At 35.5% G+C, this 21,834-nt stretch overlaps 1 protein-coding gene across 1 annotated transcript in view; it reads right to left on the reverse strand.

Moving 5' to 3' along the window:
• LOC120535853 (alpha-2-macroglobulin-like protein 1) overlaps positions 1 to 21,834 on the reverse strand; it is a 136,431-nt gene that overhangs the window by 66,973 nt on the left and 47,624 nt on the right. Inside the window, exons 9-17 of the mRNA XM_039763968.1 lie at positions 19,330 to 19,444; positions 17,556 to 17,665; positions 15,366 to 15,533; positions 13,148 to 13,378; positions 8,894 to 8,957; positions 6,979 to 7,118; positions 2,922 to 3,071; positions 1,408 to 1,569; positions 195 to 291 (exon numbers count right to left, since the gene is read on the reverse strand). Coding sequence (XP_039619902.1) covers positions 195 to 291; positions 1,408 to 1,569; positions 2,922 to 3,071; positions 6,979 to 7,118; positions 8,894 to 8,957; positions 13,148 to 13,378; positions 15,366 to 15,533; positions 17,556 to 17,665; positions 19,330 to 19,444 — 1,237 coding nt within the window. The remainder of the gene's footprint in view (positions 1 to 194; positions 292 to 1,407; positions 1,570 to 2,921; positions 3,072 to 6,978; positions 7,119 to 8,893; positions 8,958 to 13,147; positions 13,379 to 15,365; positions 15,534 to 17,555; positions 17,666 to 19,329; positions 19,445 to 21,834) is intronic.

Below are 21,834 nucleotides of genomic sequence, written 5' to 3' on the forward strand. Positions count from 1 at the left end.
TGAATTTTGAGACTGGGGCCCTGTTACTGTCTACAGTCTTGGAATCTGAAACAAATACTTAAATAAAATATTATGCCAAACTATTCAATTCTGTGAATGTTTATATTTCTGTTAATTTTCCATTTTCTACTCCACTTCATCAAATTCATAAATGTGAAACTATAAGCATTAATTTAAAAAAAGTTAAAACATACAACCAGGAGGTGCATAAAATTGAATTTCATGGCCATATGCATAACAGATAACTGGCTTCTTTACATCAGAATTGGTCAGTAACTTTAAGCCCAGACTCTGTAAAGGAAGGAAAAGAAAAAATATACTTTAAAGTAGTTCAGTTACTGTAGCAGTTATACAATACTCTTCTCTGAACACATGCTAGAGTTCTTACATATAAAACAGCAGTGGAGTTTTGGCCTAAAAATCCTGTTGTGGCCATACCTGATTTTTTTCATTTATGTGTGCAGACTACTTAATGTTAACATTACCTTGCCTAATTAATAAAAGCCTTCCATCTTTTGCTTATTACTAGTGAGACATGATGCAAGTTGACTCACAGTTCACGTCCCAAGAAAATCAAACAATGGGATGTTGTCCCTATTCTGTTTTGATTGACATCAAATTATTGTGATACCCCTATGAGGAGGTTACATGAAGATTCTTTTTACCTTACTTTGTAAAAACTATGACTTTTCAACTTACTTTGTCAGAACAATGATAAACAAGAAGATCACTCTCCTGTCTTCTGTGTTTTTAATATGACTTAAACCAACACCATTGTTTTAAAATAAAAAATGAATTCAGCATTTAGCTGTTTTGTTCTTCTTAAACATTTGGGCCAGTAGCGTAACTAAATGTGTCATATTTCGCTACAAATATAGTGTGTATTTTATAAGATTGTTCAGAGTTGCTGAATTCTCACAGAAAAAAGAACTCCATTTCTTCATCAATAGTGATGAGCAAACCCCACAGAGTTTGCTTTGCCCTAGGTTTGGCAAAATAATAGAAATGCTTGGGAACTTTGCCGAAACTCTGTGCAGTGTTTTAAAGTCAATGGGGAAGTGGGAGCTGAACTATGTTTGAGTAGATTAATGGTGTAATGGTTATTTAAATGACCCTGCGGGCTAGGGAAGCATTTGCCACCTATGCTGGACTGATTATTGGGGCCAAAAATGTGATCTGTGCTGTAAGGCAGCAGTGCTGATCACTACGTCACTTTGTTTCAATCAACAAAAGACACAAAAAGAAATACCACAAACAAAACACAACAAATGGCCATAAACTAACAATAAGTACATACAATATAGATAATTACACTCACAGCTTTTTTAAGTGTCAGTTTATTTAATTTAATAATAAGGAAGGAAAGGAGTGATCACACAGAAAGAATAAAGATAATTTTGTTCTTACCTTAAAGATGTTAAAAATATCATTTTCTGAATGATGTAAAAAATGATACATTGAACGCTTCTGTATTGGGTGCAGAAAAGGGTTAAAACAGAGATTTTGTTCATAGTCTTCTACTCTATGATCATAGCCATTCATTTTCTGAACAGGGATCCGATTGTAAACCTGGGAATCAAGTCAAATGGGAACCTTGTGAGCAACATAGGCTGTGACAATGATATAAGAAAGACCTAATAGATTATAGGTTTGAACAGAGGCATAAAGCAGTTAGGAAGAAGCTTTATAATACATAAAGTGTCACAAAAATTATGCATTATTGCCCTTTTTAAAATACATTTCAGTAAATATTTAAACTTTAACTTAAAATAATATAATAAGCACAGGGTGAGAGAAAAGAATATTTCAAAATTTTTTCTTCTTTCATTATCTATTGGCCCAGATCTTGGTTTTAAGTGCACATGTTCTAGCAGCACATCCTTCCACAGCAAAAATAAATGTTTCAGTACTGCAAGAAAAATGTCAGATTGTTAACTTAATTCATTTACATAGTTGTATGGTCCTATTCACTGGAGACAATCTCAGAGAGCTAGATGTGGAAAAAGTAATAATGTTATTTCAAAGGCTTTAGGACTCTACCAAATTGCAACTTGTGTCATTGTCACAGAATATGAAGAAATTGCAAAGTTTTGTTCTTTTCCTTCTATTTTTTTATTGTTATATATTTTCTAATGTTATCTATTTGCTAGTATGTGGCAACAGTTTTCTAAGATGCCATGCATTAGAAGCTGGAGGCATGTCTGATGTTTGTATGCAAGTATGTGGGGTTATGATGGGCACAATGACTTCCTTTACAATGATCCTCTACACTGACGCCACACAGTGTAGTTTGCTGAGCCTACTGCTGTAACGATTATTCAGTTTAGTTTATGTGATAACTGGTATTATACCAGTGTAAGTTTGTCTCCTTGCAATGGATTGTCAGTTTCTTCTTCCAAACACTGCTGAGATGGGATTTCAGCCCCATGTGACACTAAATTAAGACATGTTTGTTCAGAACAATGACTGGTTGTAAAATTACTTAACTTCTTAATGAATAAATAAACTTAAGTTCAATTTACTTTACATTAAACCATATAGTGCAATAAAGTGTTACTGCTGGTCTAGACATGAAACCATCCAACACAAAATGATGGAACAATACTTTACACAGTACATCGGCCAAAAGAGACAGCAATGATGATAAACAAAAGCAATAAGTATGCAAGGATATAATGAATGACACATTAATTAAACATACAACAAAAATGATTTAAAAAACAGGTACTGTAAATTAGGTAAAAAAGCACAATATACACCCAACTAGACAAGTAATAGCAAGACAATATGTATACATAACTAAGCTGCAAAACACTCATTAGTTAGGTCTGCGATCATTTTCTATATTGTGCAGCATTTGTAAAATTTGTTTTGGATATCCAAAGATTATTGCAACTCCCATAGACTAATAATCGGCATACCACATCTGCAGTCAGCTCATGGCTGGAATCCATTAACAAAACACTTTTATCGACAGAGCGAACAGAACACAAGGATCCTGGCTTAGCTTGCAGGTGCAGATTAATGTCACCACCAGGAAGCTCACGGGGTGAAGAGAACCTCAGTTCTACCTGCATATCAAACAGAATTTAGTCAATAAGCAGCATAACACAAGAAATGTAGCATTTAGCAAGCAAGAATTAAATTTAAAAATATAATTGAGATATTTTGGGAACTGATGGTCCTAAACAGTTTGCAGCTCTTATTAATTTGCCTATTTGGATAATCTGAAAGCTGAAAAAAAACTGGTTTATTTTAAACTACTTTTGCAGTAGATACAGCACATGTGGCATATAGAGCCCTTTAAAAAACAATTCACAGTACAAATACTAGCAATGCATCATGGCATTTTGTCCATTTCATAAGTACTATGTAGCATTTTAAATAAATCTGGTTTAGTTTTGAATTAAGTCATTTTAACATAAAAACATTGACTTTTTATTACAACAGTGTGAGATTGTTTTACAGTGTCATTACATTACAAGTTTGGATAATATTACTGTGTGTAAAGTTTGCCAATTTTTTAAAATCCATTAAACCTTTCAAACATGAGATCTTTAAACAGTTACTGAGGCAAGATGAGTTCATCTTACTGTCTCAGCCACCTTGTGATAATAATTTATTACTTTACTGCTGATTTTGAAATAGTGGTCATGTTCAGGCTGCTTTCCAGAACCTTGTGCGTTATAGGATTCCTAAAATTGATCAAATGTGTAAAGACATATTTGATTGAGTCCTCTTTAACCCTTACATATATCCCTGGGATTGAGCATTCACAGCAGAATGAGTAATTTTGCTCAAACAGTAAACTGTGATGCCATATCTAAATGTGTGTTGCATCACAAGAGTGCCGGACAAGCTTCAAAGATGTTGTTCACTGGGTCAACAGACAGCAAGGCACATTTATCAGAAACAGATAAATCCTTAAAAAATTTCAATCTATTCATAAGTGAGAACATATTAAATCTAAGATATATTTGACAGAGCTCAACAGTGGTGCACAGAAGCCACAATGAAACCAAATTACAGGATGCACATATGGTCTGATGTCAGTTATGACGAGCTGTTGGCTTTCTTTGCAATTGTTTATTATTATATCAAGTTGTAATTCAAAAGCCTGAAGTTGGAATGTGCTGCTCAATTTAAGTTTTACTTATGAACAACAGCAGGTGATAAGTGAAAAATGCCTTAACTTACTTCTCAGGAATTTGTATGTGGTTGGCAACAAACTTACCTGTCACATCGCACAGAAGTGTGAAATCTGTTTTGAAAATAAAAGTGATGCCCTCATAGATTCTCTATAGCTTGCTTAGCTAAGCAGAATGTTACTGTTGACAAATCACTTAGGCTGTGGAAAGGATGTTTAGCAGTAAAGCAATATGTACCTTATTAAATTTGTAGTATCTCTGCTGAACAGTAGGTGAAGTTAATAATAGCTTGACAAAAATGCCTAGAGACTTCCAACTGGTGAATTACTAAGACTACTAAGGTGTTTTATATTTTTATTTATTTTTAAAATGTTTTCTATATAATCACTATGCATGTATTGAATTTATTTTTTTCTTAATTTCAGCTTAACAAGTAAAAATATCTGATAATGTAAAAACGATTACATGTCAGAATGTTTTTAAATGTTTTTCCCTCACTTTCTCTTCTCTCTTTCACTTTTTATCAAAACAGAGAGTTGAAGGATACTCTCTTTATTATTTAAACATTAGACATTGCACACTCTCTTTTGAGGGATTGCTTGCTGTTGTTGTTTTGTGCTCTGTTCCCTTATCCAGACTTTTAATACTGCATTATATATCTCTCTCTCTGTGATTTATAATTTCAGATAATGTTTCTGTGTTTTTCATGGCATCCACATTCCTACTGCATACCCTAAATCTCTGTTCATCACATGTAATATCTTCCCCAGTTAATAAAGATTTTCTCTCGAATATCAAAACACACTGTTTTAGCTAAATTGGTTAGTCTAAAGGCGCTTTTCCACTGCATAGTACGGCACGACACGGTTCAGTTCAGCTCACTTTTGGGGGATTTTCCACTGGGAACAGTACCTGGTACCTAGTCCTTTTTTTAGTACCACCTACGCCGAGGTTCCAAGTGCGCTGAACCGTTACCAAAACGTGACGTGTAAAATCGCCATTACTGCGTCACTGAACTTGCGACACGAGACACAACAGACCCGCTAGATTTTAGCACAGCCAGCGGTTCGGACGCACCATTTTGTTTTAACCAAAAATGGCTGTTTCGTGGTCAATTGAGGGAGTACAGACGTTCCTCGTTGGTAGCCGAGGAGCGGATCCAGCGAGAGCTGGATGGGGCGACGCGGAATGAAAAAGTTTTTCAGGAGGTCGCTAAGCTCTTGGGCGCACATGGCTACCATCGGACTTACAAACAGTGTAGGGACAAGTTAAAAAAAATGAAGAGCGAGCAGTAGAGGCGGCACAACTATAACGACACGTGAATAATCCCGCCCACTCTAAAGCGGTAATAAACTGCAGTCGAAAGGCAAACCGAGCCGAACTGAGCCGAACCAAGGTGAGCTGTACTGAACCGTGCTGTGCCGTACTATGCAGTGGAAAAGCGCCATAAGGGACTGCTGTTAGACAATAAGGGTTTATTTGAGTACAAATTTACCCCATAATTAAAGGGCACTCAGTCTAGGGGTGATTCCTGCATATTTTGTTTGAATTGAGTTTGACACAATTACCACATATCTCTAACTTGGGCTACACAAACTCAGAAAATGCATTGCATTAAGAATAAAACATAACACATAATATTTTCAAATCCTGCTTATTCAGCTGTGACAATAGATACATAGTTTATAAATAGTTTCAAATTTATATGAACATAGTTCATATATGTATAATGTTTTGACTGGAATGCCAGTATCCAAGGCAGATATTTAAAAAAAAAATGTTCACATAGATAAGCTATTTGTTGTTCTCACATTTAGTGTAAAAAAATCACAAAGAAAATACTAAAACAATAACTTTGTTTACTTGTCTTTTTTTAGGAACGCAAAGTTTTTAAATCAAATTTAAAATAATGCATTATTAATATTTCAATACCACCTTTTAATGCAGACTCATTTCATAACCATTTACATTTTAAGATTAAATCTTTATTTTTTACTTTCTTTGAGTGTCTCGTTATATTGTGACAAAATTATAGTATATGTTACCTAATTTTGCATGACATATTTTTGTTTGCATAAAGGCCACCCACTGTTTTAAAGTCAAAAATATAAAATTAGCTAGACATCCTAAGCTGAGGCCTTTAAATATTGTCATAAATTTGAAGATTCCACTGGGTATACAGGAAATGGTTGTGGCTAGAATTGTTAAAAGCAAAAAGAGTCATGACCCCTACCGTACCCCAGCTAGTAGATCAACTGCACAAACCAACAGCCAGTTGTCTCTAGATGTAGAAGGGATCAACAGCTAACCAATCAGTGGTTACACTTCAGGCAGTGTATAATTTCACACTTCACAATATTTCAGAATCAAGGTACTGGGTGTTTTTCCCTTTCAGACCTGAACTCTTCTTATACTTTAATTTTACAGTGCTGTAGTGGGCACTGTTGATGTCCAATTTCATAACTCAGATCAATGTAAGGGAGCTCTCGAAACAACTGGAAGGGCAGGTATAGTTGTTCCAGCTACATTTATCCAACCAAAGTACTATCCATTCTGAAATAATGGCAGCAAGACGAGAGACTCAAAGAACAACCCAAAATGTTAAGCAGTTTCTGTGGTAAGACCTGCCTTTGTGTGGCAGTACCTCTGAACTACCAACACTGTTGAGACATTGCTATTTATAAATGCCTGGACAAGAAAGTGCTTTGTGGAAGATTCTATTAACTTATAACAAGGCAAAAATGATGTCTGAACAAAAAGTAAATAAAATGCAATTAAGTGTGGCTACTCACAATAAAAAACACATTGATTTGCTTTAACATGCACTTACCTTGTTCTTAAAACACTTTTTAACTTTAAAATCATTACTATCTGCAATCATCTCTCCACTTGGCAAAATGGCATAAATGAGAAATTGAGCATATGGTGAGACATTGGAAGTGACAGGAAATGTGAAATCAAAGGATCCTTCTAATGATGAAATACCAGTCCAGTCATCGAAATATACAAAAGAGAAGGAATAAAGAATATTAGAAAATTATAAATAAATTAAGAAAGTTTTGAAATTTAAATTATACTTTTTTGAGTATTGTTGCTTCATTGTTTCTGGTGACTTGCCAGATCTCTATAAAATACACCAATACATGCTTCCTGTAATGATTTCAACTTATTTAGCACAGAAGGCAGTAAAAGAATCTATGTCTATTATCTATTCTATGATAAAACTACAACTTTGATTGACAGATGGCATGAGGTTATTAGTCATTATGCAGATTTTAGGTTTTAATTAGCCTTTGTGGCAAGCGGTCCGGACACAGACAGGCAGACATTGTATAATGACCCACAACACCTTTATTATACAAATTGATATTTACAGTGAAGCACGCAACCCCAAAACTCCCCCAAAGTCCAGGCCTCACAATGCCTCGCTCTTCTCTTCTCTTCAGGCCACCTCCACTCCTATCCTCCAAGACCTTGTCAACTCCACTCCCAACTCAAGTCCTTGAATGGAGGGAGACAGCCCCTTTTATACAAACACGGACCTGCTCCAGGTGCCTCCCGATTAGCTTCCGCCAGCACTCCCCAGTGTGGCAGAAGTACTGGCTGCGTACCTGGAAGCACTCCGATTGCCCCTGGTCTTCTTCCCCCCAGCACTTCCGGGTGTGGCGGAAATGCTGAGGGCCAGGGCTCCTCAAGCATTGGGGCGCCCTGGCTGTGACCACTGGCCACTATAGGGTTGAGCTTCCAAGCTCAGTTCCCGTGGTCCCCAAAGCAACCAGGGCGGTCGCCCCCACATGGTCTGGAGGAGGCGTAGACCCACCTCCGGTCCTCCTGGGCATCCCGGCTGGGTACCACCCCCAGCCACTTGCCACACCTTATAGGGTCGCTGAAAGCAAGTCATCCAGGTGCTTTACAGCAAAATTCAATGAGCATCTATTTGATGGAAATTTCTCCCATTTGTTCAAATGTTTTTCTGAGGGTAAGAACTTGTATGTCTCCCTTTTTCTTTGTTTATAACTACCTAGATGCTTCCGTACTTCAGGTTTAGGGTGATTTTCATATAAAAGAAGGTTCAGTACTGTGCTTAATCCTGTGTATTACAGTGTCCTTTATAGGACATTGTCATTTTGTCAGAAAATAAAATAGAGATCAGTACTTTCATGGACCAATATTGGCATTGCACTTTACATTCAATTTATTATAAATATTACAACAAGCACTTTTCATTAAAATGAAAACAGTAATATATCAGAAAAAATATGTTCCAAATTTTTATTTACAAATAACATTTATAGCATGCCATTCTGGAGTGAAGGTCAATAAAAGGGCTCAATCACAGCCAATTTTATGACTTATAATTAATGTAACATGCATGGTTTTGGGATGTGGAAGGAAAACTGTTGTACATAGAGTAAACCACAATGAGAATGTACAAACTCCACAAAAGCACTGACCGAACACAGCATTTATTCCTGGGTTGCTGTCCTTTGCTAGATGTGTGCAGCACAGTTGTACAGTGGAATTATTATTGAAGTACAGGAGTACCATCTGCAACATGGATGGCTCATCCTATAGCCATTTGCACAGCAATCTCCTTACTTAAGTAGCATTATGTACCTTGTGTTAGTATTGGCTTCATTTTAAACATAAATTAAACAGAATTTAGTGGATGGCTATAGCTAAAAGTTTATAAAGCATATGTGTTTTCCTGTCATCTTTGTAAAGCTTATTTGGAATCATTTTACCTTCTCCGTCTTTCAAATGAGTCTGAAGTCTTCCACTGATTGCAATGCCTCCTTTTGCTACTACCTAATAAAAAGAAAAACAAAGCCCAGTTAACTTTTGAGGAATGTAATTGCGCCTACTGAGTAAATACATCAGTCATGAGATTTCATGTGCAAATAACTTATTTATTATTATGGTTTGTAGTGGAGTTTGTTGGTACAAGAATTTCCTTATTAAGAAAACAACAACAGCATTTATTTATATAGCACATTTTTATACTAATTACAGTTAGATCCATAAATATTTGGACAGAGACACCTTTTTTTAAATTTTGGTTCTGTACATTACCACAATGAATTTTAAATGAAACAACTCAGATGCAGTTGAAGTGCTGACTTTCAGCTTTAATTCAGTGGGTTGAACAAAAGATTGCATAAAAATGTGAGGGAACTAAAGTATTTTTTAACACAATCCCTTCATTTCAGGGGCTCAAAAGTAATTGGACAAATTAAATAACTGGAAATAAAATGTTCATTTCTAATACTTGGTTGAAAACCCTTTGCTGGCAATGACAGCCTGAAGTCTTGAACTCATGGACATCACCAGATGCTGGGTTTCCTCCTTTTTAATGCTCTGCCAGGCCTTTACTGCAGCGGCTTTCAGTTGCTGTTTGTTTGTGGGCCTTTCTGTCCGAAGTTTAGTCTTCAACAAGTGAAATGCATGCTCATTTGGGTTAAGATCAGGTGACTGACTAGGCCATTCAAGAATTTTACACTTCTTTGCTTTAATAAACTCCTGGGTTGCTTTGGCTGTATGTTTTGGGTCATTGTCCATCTGTATCTTGAAAAGCCGCCTAATCAATTTGACTGCATTTAGCTGGATTTGAGCAGACAGTATGTCTCTGAACACCTCGGAATTCATTCGGCTGCTTCTGTCCTGTGTCACATCATCAATAAACACTAGTGTCCCAGTGCCACTGGCAGCCATGCATGCCCAAGCCATCACACTGCCTCCACCGTGTTTTACAGATGATGTGGTATGCTTTGGATAATGAGCTGTTCCATGCCTTCTCCATACTTTTTCTTGCCATCATTCTGGTAGAGGTTGATCTTGGTTTCATCTGTCCAAAGACTGTTTATCCAGAACTGTGCTGGCCTTTTTAGATGTTCTTTAGCAAAGTCCAATCTAGCCTTTCTAGTCTTGAGGCTTATGAGTGGCTTGCACCTTGCAGTGCACCCTCTGTATTTAATTTCTTGCAGTCTTCTCTTTATGGTAGACTTGGATATTGATAGGCTTGCCCCCTGGAGAGTCTTGTTAACTTGGTTGGCTGTTGTGAAAGGGTTTCTCGTCATCATGGAAATGATTCTGCGATCATCCACCACTATTGTCTTCCGTGGACTTTCAGGTCTTTTTGCGTTGCTGAGTTCACCAGTACTGCTTTCTTTTTCAGGATGTACCAAACTGTAGATTTTGACACTCGTAATATTATAGCAATTTCTCAGATGGGTTTTTTCTGTTTTCACAGCTTAAGAATGGCTTCTATCACCTGCATGGAGAGCTCCTTTGACCGCATGTTGTCTGTTCACGGCAAAATCTTCCACATGCAAGCACCACACCTCAAATCAACTCCAGGCCTTTTATCTGCTTAATTTATAATGACATAATGACAGACTTGCCCACACCTGCCCATGAAATAGCCTTTCTTTGAGTCAATTGTCCAATTAATTATGAGACCCTGAAATAAAGGGATTGTGTTAAAAAATGCTTTAGTTGCCTCACATTTTTTTGCAATCTTTTTGTTCAAACCACTGAATTAAAGCTAAAAGTCTGCACTTCAACTGCATCTGAGTTGTTTCATTTAAAATGCATTGTGGTAATGTAAAGAGCCAAAATTAGAAAAAAATTGTCTCTATCCAAATATTTATGGACCTAACTGTATGTAGCCGAAAGTGCTGCACAAGATTAAGAAACAAAAGTTTGTAAAAATAGAAATATAAAAATAAAATCAGGCAATACTAAATAACGAAGAATAAAGTAAGGTCCGATGGCCAGGGGGACAGAGAAAACAAAAAAAACTCCAGAGGGCTGAAGAAGAAAAATGAAATCTGCAGGGGTTCTGAGGCCATGAGACTGCCCAGCCCCCACTGGGCATTCTACCTAACATAAATGATCTCAATCAGTCCTCATAGTTTTCAGCCTTCATGTAGAAGAATTATATGATGATTGTAATGTGGACATCTGGCCTTCAATCCATCAATGTATGGACAGCATGGTGCTTTGATCAGATGGTGGTGGCGAAGATCGCCATCACAGAAAAAAGAACAGCAGAGAAAGTTGGGGTTAGCACGGATTGTGGATATATGATAAAAATGATAATTAAATGCCTACACAAAATATCAGAAAAGCCTTACAACGTACTGAATGTGTCCACTTTTCAAGCCAATAATATTCTCGAGTATCAATATGTGTTTTGAGATGACACACATATTCCAAAACAGTATATTCATGTCATTCTTTGAACATTAAAAAAGGCAAAAAAAGAAACGGTTGTTGTGAGATTCACCCATTTTAAAAGTAGAGTGGCTGTGTGCCCCAGGGAAAAGGTTTCATCTCGAAAATAATTGCCAAGCCCCATTTCCGACATTATTGAATGTTGATGCCCAGATGTGAATTGCTGTCTCTGTTCTGTATACAACAATAACTGAGCAAGGCACGCTTATGATCACTTACATTCTTCCACTCTATGGAAGCTTATTTCTTTATTTTGCAAAGGTATTTCTTTCTGCTGCTGGCGAGAAAAAATATTGAGGATGTGAGTAGCAGGCAATTAAGTGACAAGAACTAAACAAGCATTATAGAGATCCATCCATTCATCCGTTCATCTTCCTAATCTACTTATTGGATGCAAGGTAGAAATGGTCCCTAAACAGGGTGCCAGTCCATTACAGGGTGAATACACACACACTTGGGCCACTTTAGCAAGGCCAATTCACATATATTTAATCAGGCTGAAGTTTAGTAAATTTTGTGCAGATGTTTTAGCATAGGCAGAGAGGTAGTGTAGAGTTGCCATTCCTGCCTTACAGTGCCATATCCTACACAGAGTTTGCATGCTCTCCCCATGTTTTAAGGATCGACTGCTATCAGTGTCCATGTCAGTTGAATTTACTCACTCAAAAACATTATGCTCAGTTTTTTTATTACTATATCCTTAGCAAGAGTGACTCATCATGCATTAAAAAAAATTAAATTGGTTTGTATATTATTGTATGTTTCATTTTCGTAATTTTTTTTTTCTTGAGCATGAGCATGGCACACCATTACAAAGTTGACTTGCTTCTTTCAAAAATCTAAGGCTTTAATTACAAATACAATGCAGTATAAACAGTTCAGTTCAAATTTGTTATGTGTAGAAAGTACACTGAAACTCATTTGTTTTTTTTTTACTATGCTGCCCCTTGGTGTGCATCCCATCCTGTAGGCTATGTAAAATAACAATACAGGATGTAATGAGCTTGCTTGGCATTGGGTTGTCATAATTTCGCTCACAACAGCTGTTGCAAGCAGATAAGCCTGGTAAAATGGAAAAACGAAACTATAGTAAAATGTATTATTTTCAATTTACTTTTGTTGTCACAAGCATGCCTCAGAAGCCTGAAAGGGCCATTTTTTTACATCTAAACTTTTGCTATTTTGAAGTGGACACATTTATACATTTTAAGGCTTTTCTTTACAAAAGGTCCTTGTTACCCATTCAATTTATTATAAAACGCAAGACTGGGATAGTTATTTTTTTATTTAAAAAAATTTTTTTGAGTGCAGTTTCATGTGGCAAACTAATATATATCACAATTATGAAAAATTTTGGGTCTCACAGAATTAAAGCCTGGAGTTTAATCATCACTTTATCCATTCATCTACCCATCCATGTTCTAAACTTATTCTCTTCTGGGCCAGGGGGGAGCTGCTGTCTATCTGACAACACTGAGCACAAAGAGGCAACCAAAAGTGGACAAGGTACTAGTAAACAAGGGCCATTTATAGTTACATTTGCTCACCTCAGACCAATTTAGAATTGCCAGTCAATTTAACATGCATGTCTATGGAAAAACTGGAGTATCTGAAGAGAAAAGGTGGTGCAGAGATAAAGAAACAATGTAGCTAGTCTCCTGGAGGACACATGAAAAGGTAAATTATAAATGCATGCGAAAAAAACAAAACGTTAAAAGGAATATTTTTAAACATTTTACATAAAGTTGTTTTTGGCAACTCACTTGGTAGAAGAACTCAACAAATGTTGCCCCCTCCTGAAGCTCATCTCTTTTTATGATGTAGTCGGTGATGATTTTTGCTTCTGTTTCACACTCAAGCTCTCCATTCAAATCTTGTATCTTTACAAAACTTTTGCTTTTTGAGTAAAAGGGTTTTAAAAAAAGAAATGCAATATTATATCTGGGAAAGATCAAACCATGAGTGAAGGTTTCCTTATCCTTTTTGTAATATGCCTGTAAATAAAATAAAGAATATTAAACATTATTTTTGTGACATGACAGGATAATTAAGGAAGAATATTTTAAAACAATGGTTAAAACAATTTAGTTCTTCATCATACCACCTCCTTTTAAGATTTTCTTTTAATAAATATATTTTTTGACTGTCTACTCAGGTTTTTTTTCAGTATCGATTATTTTGACGACATCTAATCATATTCAATTATTAGCAATTAACAAATATGCATCTAGAAAAATTATATAGTATACTTTTTGTGCTATGAAGTACCTTGAAATTAAAAAAAAAATTTTCTATATTAAAATGTGTTTACCTAGTTCTTTAAGGTAATTTATTAATGTAGCATTCCAATATCATCAGGTAATGTGTCTATAAGGTATATCATTACCTGCATTTCATTCACAGAATTAATATTATTTTCATACAATTTAAAATTATGTTCAGAGAATTAGATATTCCCCACACAAATTCGATTTTGATTTATGGGTGTAACCAAATAAATGTACTGCCCACAGCCAATGGGCAATGGACCCATGATGGGACATCGTGCAACTCATAGATAAAGATGGACAAAAGCAAGCGAGGATGTAGACAGAACAGTATTGTACAAAAACATGAATAATTGTTTCTTTCAAACAATCAGAGAATTTAAGTGAAAACTTTGCTTTAAGTCCTTTAAAGAATAAATAAAGAGAAATATATTGATTAAAACAATAGTGACTACAAGTAAAAAATAAATAGGTATAAACTTTAAAAATAATCCTAATAAAAATCAAGTTCACAATGTAGTCTCTCCTTTCCATAATTAGGGAAAATCTTTCCTGTAAATGCTCCTAGTGAGCCCTGCCAACTCAGCCAGTACTCGCAGAAAGACCATCCTGTCCTGCCTGAGTTTCCTCCTTTCTACCGCACCTCTCCATCTCCTCTGCTTCCTCAGATTACTACAGATGCCTCATCAGTTCGGATGTTGCCTCAGCCAGCCTCGAAGAGCACATCTGAAACTAGTTTCTCTTGTCGCCTTCACTTTCTTTTAACCTCTAACAATTTACCTCCTGCTGCCACACCTCATTCACCATGCCATTAAATGGCAATTAATTAATCCAGCTGGTGCACATGTGTACTAACATCAGTTAAACTGCTGAGTAAGGAATCAATAAATTAACTCTGAAAACCTTTCGTACATGCCCCATGACATTTCCTGCTTCAGTGTTTAACTATACAGAAATGCATACATTTCCTTGATCAAGTATTAGCTAATTTGCATTGACTTTAGTACTTTACTTGGGACTGACATTCAAAATCATCAACTTAAGATACAAATTCTTACAACCATTGGCATGCACTGTGAATTACAACATCTTCTAATGGAAGATTTTGTGAAGGTATCTACTGTGAAAGGCTTGTCATTAAACTCCAAACAAAGCTTTATGTCAGGGCAGGTTTCTTGATAAATGATTGCAGCGCTCTAAAGCTTAGGTGATATTGTAATTTATCAGAATTTATTTTTACATATGCAAAGTGTGGTCATATTGTATGCAGTTATTTTTATCATGATCTTAAATTGTTTTTGACCTTCGTAATAACCATATTAGTGTCAATTTGGTACTCATCAGTAATACTACAAGTTCAGACAAAGTTATTAAATTGAAAAGCATCATAATGGAAGGTGAGGTTCTGAACCTGTAAGTGTAACCTTATAGTTTTCTACTTTCATTTACAGTGGAACACAATACACATCAAATTAACTAAAGAAATTGTAAGAACCAATGATCAACTGTATGATTCTAGCCATTACTACATTTTGCAGAGTTCCTATTTCTGTATACAATTACAAAATTTTTAGTCCATTTTGAGTTATATGAATCAGATCATTAGTGCCTTCCAGTGGATAAAAGTAAGAACATACAGTATTAAAAAAAAGCTTATACAGTAAATAATAGGGTAGTTTACTTGCATGAAACTTGCTTTAGAAAAGATATATACCTGCAGATTAATAATATCGTTACCCCAGGATGAAGTGTTCAATGAAAAAAAGGCAGCACCATTCCCATCTGTGTTCAAGACTTGGATTTCTGCAATTCCAGATCTGGATATGTCAAGGAACACTTGTTCATTAGCAACTGGAGAGGAATCAGCTTGTTTCACTTTTATCTAAGGAGTAGAGAAAAAAAAATACTTCCAGTCCTGCCATAAATTATCTGCTGACAAAAGACTATAATATTAACAGGAAACATAAGCACTAAAAACATATGTAACTGCATACTTAGAATGGTAAGTACTGTACCACAAAAACACTTTCAACGCAAGAGGGTAATAGATACAGTATTGGTGGAGGATCTGATTTCTCTGGTAGTCTGGCTTCTGTTGTTACTTGATCTACATCAAAGTTATCATTTCAAGGCAGTTATTTCCATTCAGGTAATCATCTTTAAAGTTTCTATCGGATTTTACTAATCATGGACTGTATGTAAAAGCATCCACATTTCCTCCCTTAGGCTAAAAAAAGTAACCTTTCTTTTAAAATTCACAAAATTTGTGTAAAGTTCCTACAAGAATCTTTCGATCATTAGTATAAAGGAATGGGGTGAATTTACACATATATTTCATGCATTATGATTTCAATGAATAACTCGAAAGTAAATTGTTCAAATATACATTTGATGTAGTTCCAGGCCAACAGAAGCCTGATGAAATCAGTTTGACTTAATATTGGCATGCCCTGTGAATCGCAACATCTTCTAATGGAAGACTTTGTGAAGGTATCTAATGTGAAAGGTTTGTCATTAATACTCAGAACAAAGCTTTATGTCAGCGAAGGTTTCTTGATATATGATTGCAGCGCTCTAAAGCTTAGGTGATATTGTAATTTATCAGCATTTATTTTTACATATGTAAAGTTTGGTCATATTGTATGTAGTTATTTTTATCATGATCTTAAATTGTTCTTGACCTTCATAATAACCATATTAGGTAAAAGTGTAAATTTGGTACTCATCAGTAATACTACAAACTCACAGCATGTCAGTTTGCTAAATAAACATCATATCTGCAAACAACATACAGACATAGACAATTCTGTCCATAAAATAATGGTAACATTTTAAGATTTTTATCTAAGAAATAAAGTACAAAATTTCAAATAGTATGAATGAAAATATAAAAGGCATACAGTTAGTGAGTTCATAGACATTTGTCTTAGGTGTTGCAGATGCTAAAATACGTAAAATTAATAAAATGTCAAAATTGTTTGTCATGGTGCCGTAGAGTAACAACATGATGAATTGCACAGATGTTAATCTATTTAATATTATTATTATCACTTCTACTGTGTAGTGCAAGCAAATGGAACGCTGGTGGTTTTGCTTTACGACTCCCAGGATCCATGTTTTTGTCCTACCCTAGTCAATCATCCATCCATCCATCCATCTTCCAACCTGCTGAATCAGAACACAGGGTCACGGGGGTCTGCTGGAGCCAATCCCAGCCATCACAGGGCACGAACCAAACCCGGATGCCAACCCACCGCAGGACACACACAAACACACCAAGCACACACTAGGGCCAATTCAGAATCACCAATCCACCTTACCTGCATGTCTTTGGACTGTGGGAGGAAACCCACACAGACACGGGGAGAACATGCAAACTCCACTCAGGGAGGACCCAGGAAGCGAACCCAGGTCTCCTAACTGCGAGGCAGCAGCGCTACCACTGTGCCGCCCCCCTAGTCAATCAGCGTGTGCAATTTTCATGTCCTTCTCAGGTCTGTGCACATTTTTCTTTAGGTATTCTAGTTTCCTAATAAATGTGAAAGATGTGTAATTTGTGTGATGTGGTTACTGAAAATTGACACTGTGTGAGTGAGAGTCCATTTATTTTGCAATTGACTTTTGTCCATATATAGATTTTGCCTTCCACCCCTTGCTATAAAATCACCATGAATATCGGGGCAATGCCTGGTTGTTTGGTGCATAACTGATGAAACATCTGATATTTTAATAGCTGCAAACAAAAATTAAAATAAAGCACTGTTCTCAAAAGTAATTTAATCAGCTTTCATGAAACTTTATGAATATGATGCCAGTCTAAACTATGTTACAGAAATGTATTCAGTTTTCATTTCATTGTGAAAAGACACAGAGAACAGCACCTGAGGACCACGCTATTACTTACTTTTCCTTTAAAAGGGATTCCTTGTTTGTATGAGTTTGGTGTATCCTCAAAATTGATATTAACCAAAATATGAGTGAATTTTGCAGTAGAACTTGATTGGAGTGTAACACCTTTTGAATGAAGATAATAACAAAGTTGGCATGATAGAAGTGGAAAAGGTACAGTACATAATTATTCCTTTTAAACTGTTATTTTACATCATAAATAAAATTAGGCAAAACACTTCAGATATAAATACACATAAAGGATTGTATACTAAAAATAAACAGCAAAAAAGCCTTAGTTATATGGAACACAGTGTCTGAAGGATAGGTTAACAATGGACCTTTTAAAGATACAGTAAGAAAAGCATACATGGTTTTCTGTCATAAGACCCTTATCAGGTTACTTGCATTACTCTTTGCTTTGGGTGGCAAAAAAGAAATCCTAAAGATCTTGATTTAAGCCTGTATTAAGTTACTATTATCGCTTTTATTAAACAGGTAAGCGGTGACACACACCTGCACTTGGGGGGCAGCCAAAGGGCCCAGTGGGGAGTGAAAGTACAAGAGAAAAGGTGTCATAAATAAGCACTAACACCTTTGTTCCTTTCTCAACAGGAAACCAGCAATATTAAAAGCCATGTTGTTTCATGACCTTAAACTGTTACTGAGAGCGCATACTCTTCTACATACAGTAAGTAATACTGACTATTTACTAAACTTTTCACAGGGCCTTAAAAGAGCACTTTATTATAATTTCTTACTACTAAGAAATGTTTCATTATATTAAACACAAGGCAGAAATAGAAAAGGATGATAGAAAGAGACATATATTGATTAATCCATTTAGAAGACTCATAAAATTTCAGTCTACTTTGACTACTGGACTCCTAACATTATACAGGGCGATTACCACAACACTTAGTTATGTTTTGTGCTCTTTTTTCAACCACGACAGCAGCAACAACATATTGCAGAATTCTGTTCTATATGTTTACACACCAGTTGGAGTGAAGTTATAAATGATGTGTTTGATTGTTGTTTTAAACTTGGCAAAATTGTACATGTTCCATTAACAAAAAAAATAAACAAAAAATTAACAGAAGGCACTGGCATTGAAGATACTAAACTTGTTCATTTATTTAGTTTGATGGAATGTGTGAAAGTGCACTGGATTGGGTAGAAACAAAGTGGAATTATTATAAAGCAAAATCAGTGAAAATAAATGAAAAGCTAAAGCAGTATAACTAACTTTTTTATAAAGAGGTTGAACAAAGACAGATTATTTCACTAGTCAGCCTGTATTTTTCTTTAACTTTCTGCTACATTTAAATTAAAAAGCCCACATATTGGCATTATTATGAGGATAGATCTAATCAGTATCAGTTGCTTGGAGAAATGGAATTTATACATTGTGAAGTACAACACAAGTCCATCTTGAAGAATACATAGTAAATATCACATGAAAATTTGAATGTCAGCCAGGCTGAAAGAAAACAAGAATGTTCTGAAACAGCAGATTCTTCTCAGATGTATAGAAAGGCAAAACAAAGACATCTATAAATATCTTTTTTCCAGGAACATATACATTTGCTCCAGAAAATAATACTTTCTACATCAAGTTAAACATCAAAAATGGAATAAAACATTGAAAATGCCAAGCTGTGTAAAAAACTTGACAGGACATTACTCAAGTTCTGTATGGCTCAGGTTATAAAATAATGTTTAATGTCATGCACACTAGTGCTGGTGTTTTGCTTCAAACAAATTAAAATAAAAATGTAGATAAGTACCTGTCCCTTCTTCAGTCAACTCAGCATCTGCTCTAAAGATTTTTTCATATTCTGCAGAATTCAGTGCATATCCTTCAAGCTCCACAATCTGAGTTGTACAGCCAGACTTGTCAGTCTAGACAGGAAAATAATAGCATGGTCCCTTTGCATTTTTAATTATAAAATATACATTAATGCCATATATCAACATATTTACTTTGTTTTAATCATTTATCCAGTTTCTAAGCTTGCTTTTTGCATTACAAGGTCAAGTCGGTCTGGAGTGTGTTTCATCAGAAATATCAGAAAGGAATGGAATCAGCTTCTAAAAAGTATTCAATTTTATGGCAAACAAATAAAATACAAACTACTGTACTTTTATTTTAAACTCCCTTTGTATAATCCATCACTATCTTGATACCCTTTATAAGTACACTTATAAAGTTTTTCTTTATTTCTTTTACAGTGGAAGCACATTTAGATTGATTCTGAGATGCAAATTGTGGTTTACTATCAATTTCCTTGTCCACTATACCTCACTGCCTGCCTGTTATGGAACACTTCATCAACCAACCTAATTTAGGTTGATTAATTACTTTAATAACATAGCACTGGACTGTATCAATAGACAAACTCTCATGTGAATAAGGAGTTGAACCATGAAAAATCCACACAGAAGACACCCTGGGCAGGAACTGTGCTGGGGCTCAGGTGGTGTATGGTGACCACATAACTAATAACGATGATACCAGCCAGGAGGACTGACAGATAATTTAAAATCCACAGAACCATTACAGAGAGATTTGGGCTGCATACACGCTTGGGCAGATGGAGTTTAATGTAAGTAAATATAAAGTATTACATATAGGAAGTAAAAATGTTAAGATTTGAATACACAATGAGAGGTATGAAATACCAAATTCCAGATAGAGTTCAGAATCCATTAAGAATGCAAACAGAATGTTAGGCTATATAGGACGATGTGAGGAGTACCAAGGAGGTTATGCTCAAGCTTTATGATGTGCTAGTGAGGCCTCATCTTGAGTCCTGTGTGTAGCGTTGGTCTCCAGACTACAAAAAGGAAAAAGCAGTGCTAGAAGAGGTCCAGAGAAGAGTGACTAGGCTACAGGGGATGAATTATGAGAACGGTTTAAAACAGCTCAGTCCTTTCAGTTTAAGCCAAATAAGATTAAGTGGATTCTTGATTAAAGTGTTTAAAATTTTGAATTAGTACAGTGGATCAAGACTGCTACTTTAAACTTACTTTAAACTTGTTACTTTGAACTTTAAAATGAGTTCATCAGGGACACAGTTGGAAACTTGTTAAGTAAAAATATCACACAAACATTAGGATTTTTTCTGCACACTGAGAACCACAGACACATGGAATAAATTACCAAGTGGTGTGGTAGACAGTAGTAATTTAGGGACCTTCAAAAGTAAAAATGAGGAAGTTTGGGAAGTCGATAGGACTGGCGAGGTTTGTTGGACAGAATGGCCTGTTCTCAAGAAAACATTTCTAATCCATAGGTTGCTTAATCATACCAATATTTCTGAAATATTACACATCAACAAAATGTTCTGGGTAATATTATCAAGCAAATGCACAAGACTGCTTGCTTTTGTTTCAGTTGTAAGTAAAAAGTCCACAACTAATTCACAGTGAATTTGCTGGTTTTGCATTTTGTTCATCAAATTATTTACTGATAATGCGGCTGATTTAGGAAAACAGTTTTTTTTTCACTGTCCCATTGCTTTGTGGGACAACCACAACATCCCGCAGAACTGTAACAGCCAACATGGGATGTGACTGCCCCAAGAGTATATACTGTAATGCTGATCATTTGCATTCTGGACTGGTTACATAGGTTGCTGATCTTTCACTATGCTATTTCTTTGTTCTTTGATCTCATGGAGGAATGATCGCATAGTGGTTGGCACTATGAAGAGCACATGTTAGTATCGCTAGCCTACTGGCTGACACACTGCAGATTTGAACACTGGGGGAAACTTGGGGTTAGCAGAGAAAACTCATGCAGATATCATGGAAACCAAAGGTGCTAAGGCAGCTGGTGAACTACTATAGCATCAGTATTCATACCTGTTTTTTACATTTTCCATAAAAGCAAATGCTATAAAATGTAAAGCTGTAAAGGTGCATTAATAATGTTTATAGTAGGTGAACTCAATTTAAGGACCTTTTTTTTTATTTTATTTTTTCATTTTTTCATTTTTATTACTATTTAATTTAATATTGTTTCTTTGTATCAGTATACTGCTGCTGGATTATGTGAATTTCCCCTTGGGATTAATAAAGTATCTATCTATCTATCTATCTATCTATCTATCTATCTATCTATCTATCTATCTATCTATCTATCTATCTATCTATCTATCTATCTACCTTAATAGATAAGTAAATACTGTCATCTCTCAAATTTTATTTTTATGAAACATATACAGAATAAATAACGAGTTATCTGTGCTTGTCACCAAATATGAATGTCGAGTTCCACGTCAATATAA

This window comes from Polypterus senegalus, chromosome 9 (assembly GCF_016835505.1).
Source record: "Polypterus senegalus isolate Bchr_013 chromosome 9, ASM1683550v1, whole genome shotgun sequence".
Classification (NCBI taxonomy): domain Eukaryota; kingdom Metazoa; phylum Chordata; class Cladistia; order Polypteriformes; family Polypteridae; genus Polypterus; species Polypterus senegalus.